The sequence below is a fragment of the Halyomorpha halys genome, unplaced genomic scaffold (assembly GCF_000696795.3).
Source record: "Halyomorpha halys isolate HHAL.00 unplaced genomic scaffold, Hhal_1.1 Scaffold110.1, whole genome shotgun sequence".
Lineage (NCBI taxonomy): Eukaryota > Metazoa > Arthropoda > Insecta > Hemiptera > Pentatomidae > Halyomorpha > Halyomorpha halys.
In genome coordinates this window covers 1,634,007-1,652,816 of record NW_027112640.1, presented here as the reverse complement: position 1 = coordinate 1,652,816, position 18,810 = coordinate 1,634,007, and the positions used below count along the sequence as shown (strand labels likewise).

The 18,810-nt window shown below is 30.6% G+C and overlaps 1 protein-coding gene across 3 annotated transcripts in view; it reads right to left on the bottom strand.

Annotated features, from left to right (window-relative positions):
- The window catches only part of LOC106677863 (phospholipase ABHD3), a 21,667-nt gene extending 11,965 nt beyond the window's left edge, over window positions 1-9,702 (bottom strand). The window contains exons 1-5 of one of the 3 annotated variants that reach the window (XM_014416033.3): window positions 9,549-9,702; window positions 3,877-4,065; window positions 590-700; window positions 341-513; window positions 129-229 (exon numbers count right to left, since the gene is read on the bottom strand). In XM_014416033.3, coding sequence (XP_014271519.1) covers window positions 129-229; window positions 341-513; window positions 590-700; window positions 3,877-3,999 — 508 coding nt within the window. In that variant the 5' untranslated portion in view covers window positions 4,000-4,065; window positions 9,549-9,702. Of the gene's footprint in view, window positions 1-128; window positions 230-340; window positions 514-589; window positions 701-835; window positions 994-3,876; window positions 4,066-9,548 lie in introns of those variants that run through there. The other 2 variants (XM_067050422.1, XM_014416034.2) reach the window with 2 other exon arrangements.
- Window positions 9,703-18,810: the final 9,108 nt, after the last annotated feature.

Here is an 18,810-nt window from a genome sequence, read left to right as displayed (position 1 = left end):
TACAATGACTATATAGCCTATGTAATCAAAAACAATAAATTTAAAATATATGTGTTAAAATAATTTCACATATTAAAACCATGTTTTGAAAAAAATTGCATAACATAAATTTAGTCGATCAAACCTACCAGGAAGAACAATAATCGTAGCTGTATTGGAAGGTGATCCTTCTTTTGGTTCTAGACAATCTAAACAAACCTCTCCTCCATCTTTGAGTGTCAGAATTTCTCTGGAATTTTATAGATAAAAAATCCAAATGAAACAATAGTAGTCTAGAGATAAAAGTAAACATTTTACATGTTAAAATTAGGTTTTTTTATTTTATTTTAAGCCACAATACCTCTTATATGATATCACTGGAATAAACGATACTCTGACAAATGATGCTATAATAGTTTGAGCTCTTGATTCTATACACCATAATGTAGGCCAAAATTTTTCCTTCAATAGTGGCATATTTTTTTCAATGAACTCTGAAAATTTTCCTTTTGGATTCGTGGCTATGATTGGTTTCTAAATTGAAAAATAAATGTGCTATAACTAAAGAAAAGAGGGTAGATAGTAAATACAGTCTAGAGTCGAGTGATACCTTCACAACTTCGAACAAATAATAAAGCATATAGCAAGATGTCATCGCACTTCCAAGGTACCAGCTTGAAAGACTGTAAAAAGTATCTATTGAGGATTCTAACCACTCCATCTAAAAAATAACCAATTATTTCAGCACTCCATTGATTTATAGAATAAATTAAAAATTGGACAAGATAACAGATATCAGCACAGCAATCTTTTGCTGTTGTATCAAATAAAAAATAAATCTATTGAATAGACTCACATTGCTTTAGAGTTTCCTACCGATTCGACAAAATATCCTCTAGGGCGGAGCTGCACTAACAGTGACACTCACTCTCCAGCATTTGATCATAAAACACTTTGACACCTTACCCCCACTACCATTGATCTGATCTAGTTCCATGTTTCGCCGCGGGGTGGATTAGAAAACATCTCTATGACTGTTCAATTTGGAATTTTTGGTTGAGTTCACTGATATAATAAATCAGATGGCATTACAAATACGTGTCTAACAAGATCTTTTGAAAAGTAAAGACATCTGATATTATGACGTTGACGAAATGTCGAAATTAAATTACATATCGGTGAGTCAGTGACAACATACTTTCAGATTGGAAATGGTTACCTTGAACGGTCATCAAAGTTGGCAAAGAAATCTTTTGGCATAATAACAACACATCCTCTTAAACTGTTTTATTAAGTAATTTTCCAAAATTAGACACGATTGTCAAAAATAAAAAGAAACGAGATTTCATCTACTATTTGTAACAATAGTGATGAATTGAATTAGAAAGTATTGTTTTACTCATAAAATTAGGAATTCATTTTTTCATTATGGACTCTGTTCCTCCTAGCTTTCTTTTAGGGAAATTAGCTTCAGAGTTCTGCCCATCGGTTTAGGAGGATTTACTGAGCAGCAAGGATATTCGTGGCGCTTTGCGCCATTTAGAGATATTCTGGTGAGTTTTTTTGTAATCCGAGGATTGCATCCCTCGGAGCTTCGCGCACCTCGACATATCAGAAACAGAAGCTCATATTAGATGGAATGTCTGTTGTTAGACAATGACCAATGTAAAAATTATAATTATTATCAATGTGCGATAACTGTAACTCGGGTTGCTGCAGACATCCTGCCCAACTTTAGCATTCCTTTCTGTCATCCTTGCTGTTAAGTAAATAGTCCAGAGGCGAGCCCATCTTCTGGACGGGCATACTTTTTAATATCAGTCCTCTGCTTTTTAATATCAGCAACTCTTTTTTTTACTGCTGGGAAAAATTCTTATTACATTACAAGTGGAAAGAGGGAGGTGAAAGTTTTTTTTTTAATCCTTGGATAAAATAACAAACATAACATTTATTTATAAAACCTGTGAAAAAGATTAGAGAAAACACTAGCTGTCTGTATTTTAAAGAATAACGACACCGATAGTTATAACCTAAATTTTGAAATGACATCAAATATGTATTACTAATCTTCCCTCTTCTACGCCACAACCCCTGATGAAGACCTGAAACTCAGGTCGAAACGTCGGCATAAAATAAATAAATATGGTTTTGTTTATTTATGTTGTTCTTTGCTGACCGCACCCCCCGAGAAACTTCTCCAATCATAAAATTTTATAGATCGCAATGTATTTAAATTTTTTTTAAAGACTTCTAATTGTTGTAAATGATATAATAGGCACCAAACCAGGGAAAACCCAGATATTTCAAAAACCCTCGGAGACGATGATGAAACAATAGAATTAGTTTTTCAGATTCTAAAATCACAACATTTTTCATAATAAATTAATTTTAAAATAAATTCTATTAGAAGCTTTATTTTCAGAATAAAACATTTTTCATAATAAATTATTTTCAAAATAAATTTTATTAGAGGGTTTATTCTCGGAATAGAACATTTTTCATAATAAATTATTTTCAAAATAAATTCTATTTGAGGTTTTATTCTCAGAATAGAATATTTATAGTAAATATTTTCAAAATAAATTCTATTAGAGGTTTTATTCTCAGAATAGAACATTTTTCATAATAAATTATTTTCAAAATAAATTCTATTCGAGGTTTTATTCTCAGAATAGAACATTTTTCATAATAAATTATTTTCAAAATAAATTCTATTCGAGGTTTTATTCTCAGAATAGAACATTTTTCAGGTTTCTAAGTATCTCAACCTTAATAGGCAAACTATAGAATAGATGGTGCATAGCATCCCATACAAAGAACTGAAACCAATTTAGATCAATGATAAGATAACAATTAACAAAGAGAGCGTTACAAAGTAGACGCTACAACTATAAACATTTGGAGCACATTTGATCTAGCAATAAGTTAGATAAACTATTTATATAGTCAATGTAAATAAGAAGAAAAATTAATCTTGCCACAACAATGTATGCAAACATAACATTTATGTTTACATAAGATTCCATGCCGACTCCTGGTTTTAACTAATTTTACAACTAAGCTCGATATAAGTATACTTCAGATAATTTTAAGAAGATAATTTTTCTAATAAGCAATATGCTCCTTTTAAACAGTTTATTGATTCTTCCAAAAAAAAAAAAAATAATGATAATACAAATGAATACAAATGTAGATAATAAAAAAAAAATAACATGAAAGAACCTGGAAATAATAAAAGCAAAAGAAAGAAAAGCTAATAATAATGACTTAAACAAGTTAAAATTATTTTATATTTTTAATCATTCCAACAACTTAAATAAAAATGTTTTTTTCTGATAAATAAAAATAAAATGTTCAATATAAGTTCACACATAATAAAACACAGTAAAATTCCACTCCCGCCCTCCATGGTAGCCTTACTTATCTGACTTTTCAAACATACAATTATAGCGAGTAGGTTGGCCGATGTACGACATGGCACAATCTAACAAGAGGAGATCATTAAACAAAAAAAGTTATTCTTCAGTCAAGTCAGATAAGTAAGGCTACCACGGAGGGCGAGAGTGGAGGGTTATTTTATATAAAATCAAAGCAATTAATTTTTTTTATTTTCTAAGGGGAGAGGGAGAGTATAAGGTTGATGATCTGAACTTAGGGGTATGAAATTCACAAGTCACACAGGTGTTCCCCTGATAAAATGCCTGTGTTTGGAAGAGTGGTTCCAATGGTCGATTTTAAAGTAAACAGATAACATTGTCATTATCATTCTAAGTTCATTTTTAGGCGAATAAATTTGCTTTAGTCATATCTAAAACGGCAAATTTGAGTTTATACATAAATATTACATACATGCTGGGAGGAGTGGTTCTAAAGGTCAATTTTAAAGTAAACAAATACCTGTTTCTTCATCAATAGAGTCCAGACTTTTGTACAATTGGTCCCAAGCTTCAAACTAATCCAAATTACGACAGAAGTTCGAATATTTTCATTATCAATTGGTTTTGGCCAGGATTTGCACATTTTGAGTTTTTCCAGCACGTCATGGAACTTTTAACTATAAAATCATTGTTTCATTCACAAATTCGTCTGTAATTTATGAAAAAATTAATAAATAATAATGAAACTAAACTAACAATTATTATTTAGTCAAATTATTCATTACACTCAATAATCCGTATCTGGGCCACTAGTTGGGTCCGCTGAAATAGAAAATCATATATAGAGATCGGATTACCATGTTATCGCATATTTTATTCTGTCGTGTAACATTTCTTAAACCTATTATCTGTCCGATTTATGATCTATGTAATAATTGTATATCGTACAAAAATATTGAACAAGTCTGTTGCTCTTTGACTAAATTGCACGAGGTTTTATGTTGTATAAAATTGCATATTTTGTATTTTTTAGTCTAAATTAGATGATTTCGACTTTAAAGTATTTATTTACTGCCTAAACCAAACTTCCCATATAATACAATAACAGATATGTAGTTAAACCAACATTTATTTATATTATTATTATTTTCATTATTCAATTTATAATTAAAATAGGATGAGGTAGGCAAAGCAATTTTTTACAGGTGAAGGGTCGAATTAAACGTAAAAAAAAGATAATAACAAACACAAATTAGGAGTATTCTTGGGATAATCCAGTGGTCTTGGGTACTGTGGAAATATCTCTCTAGAAGAAGCTCAACTGTTATAAAAAACGTTCAAAGTTTATATTTTAAAATTAGATTCCTACTACACCTCAAACCCTTCATTATTCCCAATGACCTAGAAGTCCCTTGTGACATGCGTAGAGTCGATTTTACTCTATTTTACGTGTTTACATTCAATAGAACAAGGTTAGGTAAGCTTTTCATATATTTGTATTATAAATTAAACAATGTAGTTGATTTTTGCAGAATATTGGTGTGTTGTACACATTTTGGGGTTTTTACTCTTTACTTATCCCGTTGAATTCACTTTTGGGCGAATCGACTCGTTTTAGCCATACTTAAAATTAAAACAGTTTAATTTACTGTTATATAACATATGGGTCTAAGAAGCTTTATGTAGCTACTAGAAAAATGAAAAAGTTTGTTTATAATATGAACATGAAAGAGCGTGAACACCATATAAAGATATCTGCTATGTCACTATTACCATATCCAAGTTTAGAGGTGTGAAGCAAGGCTTCAACGATTTGCAAAACATGAGTATTTTCCCATTTACATAGATATTAGATAAGAGAATAAATTCAAGGATGTTTCAACTTCTACGGATTAACGGATAATTTCCCTTCCTAGAAAATCATTTTCGCATAATTATAATGAGATTAGGAATGGTAGTGGGTTATTTGAAAAAAGAAAAACAATTTTCTTGAAAAATGCACTATGTACACAATATAGACTTTATAAAGAAATTTTAATATGAGCCTATCTGTTGACAAAATGACTTAAGGTGCCCTTACACTACTGAAAAAAATCGCTCAAAATTCTGTGCAAATTCATTGAGCCATTTGTTTGTACAAAATATTTAATGTTCATGGATCCCTCACACTACACAAAATTTCAGTGTCGATGAAACCTTTCGCGATGAAAGGACGGCGCCACGCGATTTACCCAGGACTGACCCGGAGGTTGTGTCAAAGTTGGGTAATGGGTAGCATTGATGGAGACTTTTAATTAGAAATAATAATAATGAGAAAATGATTTGTGTGGTTGAAGAAGACATCGACCCCTGATCACGTGGTGCACGAGGTGAATGCTGTAGATAGAGTGATGAATTTTCCACAGTACTTTGTCAGCCCTCTCACACTGCGCTAACTTCAAAATTTTGAAAATGTCCGCAAACATTTAAGAAAACTTTTTGAACGGTGCACAAAATTGAGCGCCCCTTAACTCCATAAACACATTTTTTGTACAAATATTTTCCTTGATTCTATAACTTCTATACTTAATTTAGAATTAAATACAAACAGCAAGTGTTATGTTTTTATATTTGTGAACTTTGATAAAAGAAAACGGTAAGAAATCTGTAACAAAAAATATTATTAAAATTATTTTTTGTGAAAACTGTTGAAATTTAAGAAAGTCATTTTGTAAACTGAACGGGTGATATAAATTTAACAGCAATTAATTAAAGAAGCACATATTGAATTTTTTTTAAATTGATTTATTTATTTATGTGATTCTTATAATGAAACGGTACCGATAGAAATAGAACGCTTATGTGAAAAACAGTGAATCATCACGGAGAAGAAAAACAAAAAAATAACCCAGTTCTACAAAGTGGAGCTTTTTGAACTTTGATTTGATAATTTTTGCTGATAATCATGTTTGTCTGTGTGCTGAAACTGCAAATTAAATTAGTTTTATTCCACAAGGTATACTTGTTTCGCAAATTTATGATTTCGTTGGTTTGCTTGAATTGTGGCACGTTAGAAAACAAAAAGTTTTTTTTTATTTTGGGTTAGAGGTATTTCCTAGATTCAAGTTAATTTTTAACAACTCTAACTAGGACGACCACAATAAAGAACTTAACCTCAGTCTACGGTACTATCTTTGGAATATGTCTAATTCTAAATAAAATGAATTGCTTTTTAATCAAAGCAAAGCAGCGATATGTATTACCAGTAGCACAATAATCACGAAAATCTTTCATCGTTACTTGATTAATCATTCATCGTTCATTGAGTAATCACTACAATTTTTTATAATATCAAAAGGACTTAATGATATACCAAATTAAAAAACCCTTCTGAGTCAATTTGAAATGTAAAAAAAAGTTGTATTTGTAATTGTTTATATTTGTGTAAAGTAATTTTTTATTCCCTTCAAATCTAGTAAATTTGCACTTTATTTTAATCATCAAACAGAGGGAAAATATATTTAAAATTTATTGTGTTATAACTCGAATTCACATTGATCTAGTAGGCAGGATTCGATTACTTGCATTTGACATATTCTTCCGTTTAAAAAACAAAATGTACGAACGAAGAATCGGGCTCCGCAAAATAAGCACATGCTTACGTTTGGTGTGGTGTAAAACAGACGAGATAAGTGCGTCATTTTTTGAGAGGATTTATAGATTTTTTTTCTCTTGATAATTCAAGCTATAACGCGTTCATAACTTAAGGCCGTGGTTCCCTGACTAGGGACGGAGGAATAAGAGAGGACAGAATGCTGATGGAGACGATGCTGCCCTACTATCCATCTGAGTGAGTTCGCTCCAAAGTTTCCTTCTTACTCAACTAAAACACGATATTCATACACATCAACTCATCAATATTAGCTATCTTCAATGACCCCAATTCAAAATTATAAAATTAACCTAATCTATTCATGTTTTCTTCTTCTGAATACATCCTTATAACAAAGTAAATAGGGACTGCAATAGCGGGATACCGAATACCTGTATTTTGAGCCAATGTACAATTTTGTAAAACCGGTATTAACGTGTTTAATACCGTTTTTTTCGGTATTTACTAGAAATTTAAAATTTTTTTTCCTTTGTATGATCAGAGGTAGTCAACAATATTGCAAAATAGTATACGTTTTTGTTTTTATGTCTGCCTAACGGACGAAATTAATTAAACTGTGAATACAAAATTGCATCGTACAATCTAGAGGAGTGATACAATGTGTGAATCATTCAAGGAGGTTGGCCAAAGCTGTCCTATTACAGCTCAGAGCGATACTGCAGCTTACTGATGGAACGATTTTTGAAGCAGAAAAATCCAATCCAAAAAGTAATGATCGACTTAAACCTGCAAATTCATTTTCCAAAAGTGAATTCGACTTGGTATCCAAAACTGTATCAGATCCGCTTCCAATAAAACTAGCTGTGGAGGCATTATGTCGGAGATGTTCTAATTTATTAACAGCCAATGCAACAATAAATTTCATGTTGCATTCACTTAAAGAACAGCACACACCACATCTATCACCTAGCACACACCACTATCTAAGGAATTATATATTACATTAAAAAATCTCAGAGAAGAAAGGCATACCAAATACAAAATGTCTTACGGTATTCACATAATTATAATGATTTTAAAAATGAAAATGAAAAAGAAGAAAAGAGACTAATAAATTCAAATTTGATCGAATTTATAGTAAATTTTCTTTAGAAAATTTACTAACGAATCTATCCGGATTCAGAAGAATCCGGTACAGTTATCGAAGATGATGACACTAATGTAGATATTTAAAAGGAATTGTCTCTTGAACAAAGATTAGAATTAGCAATACCTAAAAAAAAAATCAACAAACCAAAATGCAATACAGAAATAAGCTATATCCAAAACCATCCGACGAGAAATCGATTTATTTGAAGAAGGGGGATTTAGAGGTAAACATAGCGCGCATTGCTAACAGTACCATCAACTAACGTAGATAATGAAAGAGCGTTTTCGACAAATGGTAACTTCAGCACAAAATTACGTTCCAGGCTAAGTGACAGTACAATTGACGCATTATGTTTTTTGAGATCACAGACTCAAGAGTGATATTCCTACTTTTTTGTGATTGAAATGTATATAATATGTTAATATGTATTACCGTGTACGGGGCTTGGGGTGTTCTAAGTCGGACCAGGGGTTCTCTGTACAGGTATTATATTGAATTTATTCATATATTCATGTATTTGTATTCATATATTTATATTCTATGTATTTATATTATGTATCTCTATCGGTTCTGGATGGGAACCGACTGAAAAAGTATGTGCTATATTTAATTCAAACACTAGAAACCATAGACCCCCTCACCATGCTAGATATCAATATCTATAATTAATCATTGGAGTTCTTTTCCACGGTATCATGTTCACCAAGTTACTATGTTATTATATATGAGATGGCATGCAGGGATTATTAATTATAAAGTAAAGTCTTTGTTACATATTTTATATTTACAATCATATATACATTACCAAGAATAATATGAGAGACCTGTTTCCTTATACTTTAATTTTTATAATACATGTTAATAAATATTAATAAAATATAAATTATAAAAATATATAAAGAATCACATAAAAGTAAAAGAACATATTATATACTGATATGTATATGTTACAAATGATTTTTTGTAATATTTACACTTTCTAATAATAGTGGCACACCTCAAACAACAAAGAAACACCTATTTCTTCTATTTCTAAAATTCCTACTACCGGTATTAAATCCAGTATTTCGGTATTATTATTATTTTATGGGAACAGACATTTATGAAGTTAAATTGGTAGCTTTTCTTAATTATATTGTTAAGCATTTAAATATTGCAGTAGTAGCAATATATAAATAAAGCTTATAACTATAAATTGTCTTTCAGGTGGGTAACAAAGAAAATTCTCTTTATAAGATTCTATATTTGCTTTAATTTCCTAATGTTTTTCTCCTTAGGCAAATGAGAGATCTCATGTTTTACGTCGATTCCAAACCGTAGGCAACGATGCCAGTAAAAAAAGCCACAAAGAAAATTGTTTGGATCGTGTAGAATTTTAATGGAAAAAGATGAAGCTGAAGGTGTCCTTTCAAATAAATTAACAAGAAAATCTGTTCAAAATAAAACTTACTACTTGTGGCATTGAATGGTTTCTAAGCCATTCTCCTGATTCCATTCACAACTTTTTTAGTGGAAGCTCATATATGATAACTAATTTAATTTTGAAATAAATATTGTTTTGGCTATATTAAAATTATGGAGGTTATGATTTATAGTTATTCGTCCACGCGACTGCCTTCTGGATCCACCAGTGGCATTATGAGTAGAGACTGTTTTTTGGCAGTAAAAAACCGATAAACGTGTACTGAATGACCAAAAATGTGCAAAATCATCCAGTAAAAGCCAAAATGAACTTAAACAACCAAAGTTTCCAATGATCAACTTTATTGTTTAACTTATAATATTAATAGAAAGCTAACCTAACCTTGTTTCAATTAAATTAAACTTGATAAATACTCTCTACATCAATGCAAATATATATGAAAACTCTGATAAAACATAAACAACCTTAATTTTGTTATTACTGAAGCTTAATTGTATACACAGCTAATATTTTTATATTCCTATGATGAAGGCTCCAGTTCAATTTTCCAACTTCTTAAAATTAACTAAATTTTAAGTTTTAGAAAAAATATTCAAGACCACTGTGTAGAAGGGAGTATTTAAAAATATTCTTCCAAGCAAAGTTCTCTTTTCATTTCACAAAGCATGTTCTTAGCTTAGCTTTTTCATTGTGTATTTACATACGAATAAGTATATCACTAACCAAATAACTAACAAGTAATAAGTGAATAAAGGAAAAATTGAAAAAGTTTGAAAAAACATACATAGAAATATTCATAGTAATTAGACCAATTGATTTTTTGTAATATAATGTATTAAAAAAAAAAATGAAATTCCAACAAGCCACAACAAAGTCAGGCGTCAGAATGAAGGACTAGAGATGGACTGGAAACCAAGTTAAAAACAATAACATTGAGCGTTTTCTACATCAAGCTTATTCTAGAGAGATTTTTTAATAGTTACCCGAAGCCATCCCTCACTTGTGTTTACTTCTTGTTTTTTTTTCCTTTTTGATCGAATTCAACTCTTCATATTCTAATTAATTTATTGTTTTTACTCGAAGGTGTCAATTTTAAACTATAAATTAGGGAGGAAAAAATATAGGCATAAATACATCTATGTATTCTATGTGGATTACAAGAGTAATTCAGTTCAAGCATTGTATTTCATGCCACAAAAATAAAAATTTGACCCCAAAAGAGTAAAACGAGCAAATTTATGAAGAGAATTCCAATTTTTTGCAATTTAGAAGTAGTGCAATTTGAATGACTTTCTCATGATTCTAATTTCTTGTTTGCCAGTATTTTTAATCTAGGGAGCAGAGGATGCAATTACCTATACATGTAATACCTCACCTTGGTGCCATAAGATAAGAGACAATTATTTATTTTTTTATACAGAATATTTGCTGTGTAATGTTCGGAGCAGTATTAGTTGATTTATAAGTCAATCATGGGATGGAATAATATTATATGTTATTTTTTAAATTTATTTTATACCAGATCGGCCTGGCGGGCCTTACATGGTTGATATAACCGTTACATTATTTATAATTTTTTTTAACAGTTGATTATGGGGGGAAGAGGGAGAGGGTATAGTCTCATACAAAAGACATCCCTAACTATATAAAATGTTATAATTAAAAGAACATAAATAGAAAAAAATAATGTTTCTTAATAAAAGAGACAATTAAAATCAATAACAAAAATAATGAATTTATAGACTTAACAAAGGAAACAATTACCCTCTAATGGTGAAAAAACAAGTTAATTTGAAAAAAAAAGTAAACTTGTGTGAATAACAGAATTAGTAAATATAGAATTTATAACAGAACGTCCTGCACCAGCCAGTGCTTCAGTCTTCGGGTTGAGGTTGGTTTTCCCAGGTTGTAGGTCACTGCTCCTTTTACTGTCGGCAACTGGGAGTGGAACTTCATGAACCGTTTTTTGATGTAATCCTCTATTGTAATTTTTTTCTTTTTCATGAAGACTTCACGGTTTTTCGCTGACCCCAGACTTCACACCCGTACAACAGCAGTGACCTGAGAATTGTTTTAAATATAAGAACAGTTGTTTCTGGTTTTAATTGGGAATTTCCATTTAGGATAGAGTATGTTTAGCCTTGAGTTAGTTTGATGTTGATATGGTGATTCCAGGTAAGGCGGCGATCTAGATTAACTCCCAGGTATCTTACTGTTCCACTGCCTGGATTTGGTATATGTTATTCAATTTTCAAGTTGTGCAGGACAGGCTTAATGATGTCTGCCTCTTATTTTGTTACATTAATTGCACCACTTTGTACCACATTCAACGTTATATCAATATATATATATATATATATATACTATGAAATTATATGATATTACTTTAAAGAACTGTATTTGTTCCCTTATATCAAAGTTATAAGGAGTAAGCTCCCCCTTGAAGTTGATGATGGTGTTGTAAAACACACAAAAAATATTATAGATAGAAATATCATGGATAATATAACATAAATTGTAGTTGATCAAAGAACTGACTTTCATGATCATTTCCGCACATAATTACTTCCTTTTTCCTCTTAGCGAAAACGTCGGCAAACAAATAAAGACTGTCTGCTTTATTCACTATGATTTTTTTTTGTATACAAGGAGGAAATCTGAACAGACTCTTGCTCTAAGTCTTGAGGTTGTGCGGGATTCCAGTCCACTAAAACCTCCTAGTAATGCGACTATTAAGCAAACCCAACGGAGTTGCTCTTGTCTCTTATAAAGTCGCGGTTGTGGTGTATAATCCATTGACTTGTCCCCCAGTTTTGTGATAAGTGCTGTAAAAGAATTCTGCTATGCTAAGGCCAAGTACAGTACAAACAGCAGAGTGGTTATCCATGTGCTATTGTTTTAAGTAGCGACTGTTTTGCTTTTTATTCTTATGCAAATCGACGGTTTTTTATTTGTTTTAAGACACGGTATATCTGAATGAGTGAAAATTCAGTTATGGAATTTTCCAGTTTTAGCTCTAGAATGTTGCAGAGCTTCTATTTAGAAAAACCCACCTTGTGCCTTAGACGAATACAAAAAAATAGAAAAATAAAAAATAATAATAATAATAGGTGACTTGCTATTAAACAATAATCAGACAGAATTAATATCTCCCAGAACTTGATATAAGTTATTTTTGACACCTTAGAAGAATTCAATAAATACCAGCAATATGAAGAAATATCCTCCCAATAATATTGAATCGAAATGTCGATATAGCAGATACAAAAAGATTACAATATTTTAAGGAAATATTACCAATAATTCACTTAAATAAGTTTCATTAACTTATTTGTGTTTCATTTTGAATGCACCCCCTTCTTGCATCTTCTCCTCGTACAAGTCATCCGTGGTCAACTATCTCTCAGAATTACCAATAATTCAGATATTCTCTCTTGATTCTCATATCAACCTTTGGCAACGATATTCCTAGAATATTATATCCTATTATAAAACAAAATATCACTTCCGATATCCTTTTCCTATCATCGGGTCGAAAAATAATTCTTTCATTATAATTTTTTCAGTTTCTTCAGGTAAAAATAATGAACATCAATTTGCTCCTGCCCAAAATATAACAGTGTTTTTCTTCTTTAATTATTTACCAAATTCTTAAATATTTTGTTTTTATCAATATATCATTATCGCTAAAAATGTGAACTGGTTATTTCTTTCGAATAAGGAAAAAAAAACTGTACTCTAGCGGACGATTTTTTTAAAAATTCGAAATTTTGCGAGACTTGGTTATTTAGACTCAGTGGGCCTCAAAAGATGTATTTTCGTCGAAAATTCAAATTCGAAATTTTGTGTGATTGCAATATATCCCCTCTTTTTATAACGATTATTTCATAAATCGGTAAATGATAGTGATTTCAAGAATCGACACAATATTGAATATCGGATAAAATTGATAGCTAATTTGCAAAAAAGAAAGCAAAGAAATGTTTGCTGATGGAGCAAAAGATACTGTGATAAAACTGCCAACCCCAGTTAAATCAGCGGTTTCGAATAGGACTGTAGAACAATTTTAGTTTCAATTAGACTTTTCTATATTTAACTGTAAAGGATTTAGTTAACTATTATTGGTAAAATTTAATTTACATATCTAATTTTTTAATTACTTACTAATTTTAAAATATAAATTTCGCATCATAGCTCCTTTTACACCCTTATACATTATATAAATGAGGAATGTTATAACAGCAAAATATCAAGAAGATTCCTCAGCCAAATAACGAAATTGTCGAGAGACGACATGGAATGATAATAATTGTCATTTTTTATTACTAAACAATAATAGTCCATGCAATATTCCTTGTAAATGATTGATTCTTAATTTTTTATGAATAACCATGTAAATTGTATATATATATTTATGCTCTACATATTTTGTAAAATGAGTTAATCACATTTTTGTTTTCTTCATTATTTCGGCGGTAGTGTGCCAATATTTATAAAAACGTTTCATATTTTTTTTTCTTCGATAATCTAAGACTGAAAAATAATTAATTTTCTAATTTTTTTTTAATTAAAAACTTCTATAACTGAAGAATGAATAATCAAAGTACAAACCACCATTATGTTAAGTTCACAAAACCAGAACTATTTGGCATTTTTCAAAATACATTGATTCAAAATAATATGAATAAAAATATTTTCATTGTCAACGTGTAGGTTTGCTAGTACACACTCTTTTACTGATTGTGTTAAGAAACAAAAATGCAAATGTATTGTAAAATGAAATTGTAATTCCGAAAATTTTATTTTGAATTTAGGAGACTGGTAGTTTGAGCTCTTGCCTAGGAAGACCACAACGAGTTATTTAGATGTTTCAACTTACCATATTTACAATATATGCCTATCTCATCCTAGCTGCAATTAACATGGCATATCAAAAAAACCAAACGATAACTCATAGTGGGCAGTCAATATGTTAAAGTCTCGACACCATAAATCCATAATTGATTATTGCTAATGATGCTTTTGTTTTTATTACTAATACACACTCCCTACTTTATTATCAGAATAACTGTCCCTGAATATTTTTTTCATTTCTTACACAAGAACAATGAAGTGTTATGGTATGTGTGAAAACAATATTTTTAATTATCATTAATGATATAGTAATTCAATTGAAAACAATCGAAACTTTTATTATGCAATTTATGTGTGAAGGATTATGAAGAAGCCAGTAAATGACAATGCTTATAGACATTAATCTCAACAGATATTGTTTTTAACTAACTGAGCAAGATGATATTTGTCGATAAGTTATTAAAGTCGAATGATGTTATTGTCTGGTGCGGTGCGCATCACACAATATTCACTTACTAACCTAATTACGTCCCTAAGTTTTGTGTAGATTAGTGGGGTTATGTTGAAGTTATCACTAGTTTTGTGATTTTCGAAAAAAAAAAAAAAAATATATTCAAACCTAAAGACCAGAGATGACCGAAATTTTGGATTAAAATATTTTATTTTCCTCTTGCTATAAACATTCATGTTTAATGGTTCTTTGAGGTGAGAATAACAAATATATTTATTTTCCTACCAAGAGTAGGTACAAAGGTTTATATAGTTTTACAAAAAACGATAGAGTCGTAATGCATTCGGGAAAGATCGGGTTGTCTCGGCTTTCCAAGTTCGGATCTCTTATTTTTTCTCCTTTAGTTATACATTAAATTCTTTAATATTTTGTATTTATCTATTTTTTGTTGTTATTTTTAACAAAACACAAGGTACTTTGGAGGAAGAATTTTTGAAAATTAAGTATTTAAGCCGTGGCCTATTTCAATGAGGATAAGAACTATCTCGTTTTTAAGATCACTAAATTACTCATTGATTTATTAAAGTTAATCAAAATCGTTTGAGCTGTTTTGGATAAAATCGATTTTATATCGAAAAAGTTGCTGTCACATCCCAGTTATGTACCCGCCTTAATTTAAGTTTCTTAAGAATTGTTTTTGAACTAGACTGTTCAAAAGCACACACAAAACTGAAATTCGAAATTTTGCACAATCGCAATAGGTTCCATTACAAAAACGGCTTCTTATATTTTAGGATTTATAATTTTATTCAATTTGGTCTATTCTACCACCCACGGAATTGTAATGTTAGATACTAAAAATAGCAATACAACGAAACATTCTTCGAAAGTCTAAGAGAAGCCAACCATTCTTGTATATATTCTGAGAAATTATTTTGGTCTTCAGTCGTCACTGGCCGTGCTATCGTGTCGTCAGTAGTCAATGCCTTTTTCATTCTTCAAAAGGAGATACTGTAAAGATAGACAACTCGAGATATATATACATAAATCGAATCTTCTGGGTTTCGATAACGTATGTCCTTTTATAGCTCAACAAATGTAATTTCATTATATTAAATTAAGGATTAAATAGCAATTATTTTTACGAGCGGTAGTAAAATAGTTTAGTTCCGAACTGAATCTCCTTTAAATGGAGAAACGTAGTACGATAAAACCTTAATTGAACTAAAGTTAAATTATTATATCAGATCATATAAAATTAGATCTTATGAATGAAAGGGTACACTCCACTGTTTTAATTATTTATTTTATGTCATTAATGAACAATAACAACGTTTGGAGATTATCACTCCTTCATGAGATATCTACAACAAATTCTCAAGTTCATATCATGCATACGATACTTAATCTATATATCACAATTTTTTTTAAAAAACAATTACCTGATTAAACATCTATTTAAAGTTACATTTTTTTTATCTCCTTTTTAGTATTATATTGCTAATAATAACTCATTGTTGTCACTAATATAAAAAATTTTAATAATTAAGAATTTATTAAGAACTTATTTAGAATATGTTCGTTTTTTAATGTTTTAATTATTTTTTTTATATTATACCTGATGATGGGGTGACATTGTTTGTTGGTTCAAATCAATAAATGAAACAACTTATAAATTAAAATAAAAAGTCTTTACCTTGAGTGGCTGTTTCCATTTTAGATAAATCTTGAGGGTGTCAAAAAACCTGACCGCTAAATTCCGATATAGTTGGCGTAGTATGGATGATGTCATTGAGCAAAGCTCAGAGAAAAACGGTTAGTAGAATGACAAGAAGTGAAACAGAGAGTCAGGGGTCTTTTAATTTGAATTTTATATATTTCGTTCGATTTGGAAAATTCCAAACATACCATTTCTGTTAAAATTCCACTCCTTGAGGATTTACGAGGTCGCTGCATCAGGTTTTTTTTACTATTTTACGTTTACTATTTTAAAATTTCATAATAGTAAACGCAGTATTATAATTTTACTAAAAGGGAAAATATGGTTTGAAATAGGTAGTCTTGATCCTAGCTTATCATATATATTTTTTTTGTTCATACCCTAATTGGCCACGAGTGGTCGAAGGATATTATTCTAAAGGTAAATCAACCTATTACAACCAGATTGGGAGGGTAGAGTTATCATTTCACGGAACCACAACAATATAAAAGTCAACCCGCCCAAACCGGAATTGAGCCTATTGGGAATGAGCCAGCGCCGCTGCAGATTTGGGATTGCTGATCCAAGGCAATGTGAAAACCTCCACTACGAGGACCCTCTTCTCTTCCACATTATCAACAAACCCACTCTTGTAAGTTTACTCCTTCCCTCTACCTCAATGACGTAATTTGTGTCTGCAGTATTTCACAATAATTTTTGTAATACATGAACGTTAAAAAGGTGATCTGTAAATTTTCTATCCCTTTTTTGAATGTTTTTTTTTTCATTTAAAGAATATTTCATAGACATCAGTTCATTTTCGTTTCGGCATACAAATAGTACCTTCGGTTTTTGTTTGTTCAACTTCTCGGTGATAAAACGTCATCATATACGCAAACATATACTTTTTACCAGACATAATATAATCTAAGTTTGATATAGTAATACATATATATAAATAACTGCAGAAAAATAGTGAAAAATTGATTTCTTCGGATGAAATCTATCATCTTGGAAGGTGTAATTTTTCCAACCTCGAGGATCCCACAACGGTGTTTTTCAGTATCACATCATCTAGGCTAATAGTAGGATCCATTCAAGTCCTTTGCGGGACCCGTGTCACCCGGAAAGTAGGATCTAGGCCTAGGTACCTCTATGAAGAAAGTGTGGCGGATGGAGGGCATTGTGTTCCTAACCTGCGTGAAGCCCGAAAATCGCGCAGAGTGCAGCTGAAGTCTTTAGGATGGGGCAGAGCCTGTGCCCTCTGTGCAACCGAGGAGCCTCTGTACTGTAGGTCGGGACTTTAGAAGGGCTTGATATGATGATATAAAAATATGAGCAAAGATAAACAGGGGTTTAGAAGTTCATTTTATGACTTGCAATCTGTTACAATCCAGAAAAAAATATTAAATCAATAATTTATCTTTAGGCATTAATCCAATTCCTCTTATTATTTTTAATAACATATTTTTGAAGGTAGAAACATACGGGACTACGTACCTGGTGAGTTTTGTAGTAGTGCTTGGCCAATAATAAATCATAGATACGTTTACCTGTAAGGTGGGCGGGAAAACTGCACACGGTTAAAACCGGAAAATAGTAGAAACGTTGAGGGCGAAACGCTTTACGATTAAATTCTGAATGGTCCATCAGTGGACGTTTCTCGTCATAGCTAGCTCTATTTTGTTTTTTCTTCAACATTACAACTGTAATGTTGAATAATATGATATTATTATATCATACCATAGTATCATATTAGGCATTGCATTCGTGGCTGTAGTAGATACTACCTAATACAGACAGGTAAAATATTTATACATTTTTATTATTAGGTAAATTGTTTATATATTTTATTAGCTATAATGTAGTACTTAGTCAAAAATTGAAAAGAGGAAACTGTTTATTCATTACATTTTATATTTTTTAAATTCAAAGTTTATAAATTAAATTGCGGTTTATTGAATATTTATTTACTGGAAAAATAATAAATTTACAAAATTTTAAAAATCTACAAATTGTTGTTCTAAGCTCTTTCATCCCCCCTAGTAATCCTCAGAGGAATAGTCCCATACAACTGGCCGTTAGAACTTTTTGTTATGTGTTGAGGAACAATTTGATCCCAAAATACTGAACAAACGTCTACCACAGTGGTTAGTATAGCTTCCTTATCTTTCATGAGTATATATATATATATATATATATATGTATATGTATATACACGAGAATATAACAGGCGACCACCAAGCATGATTCAGGAGAGGAAAGAGCACGCTAGATCAGATCTT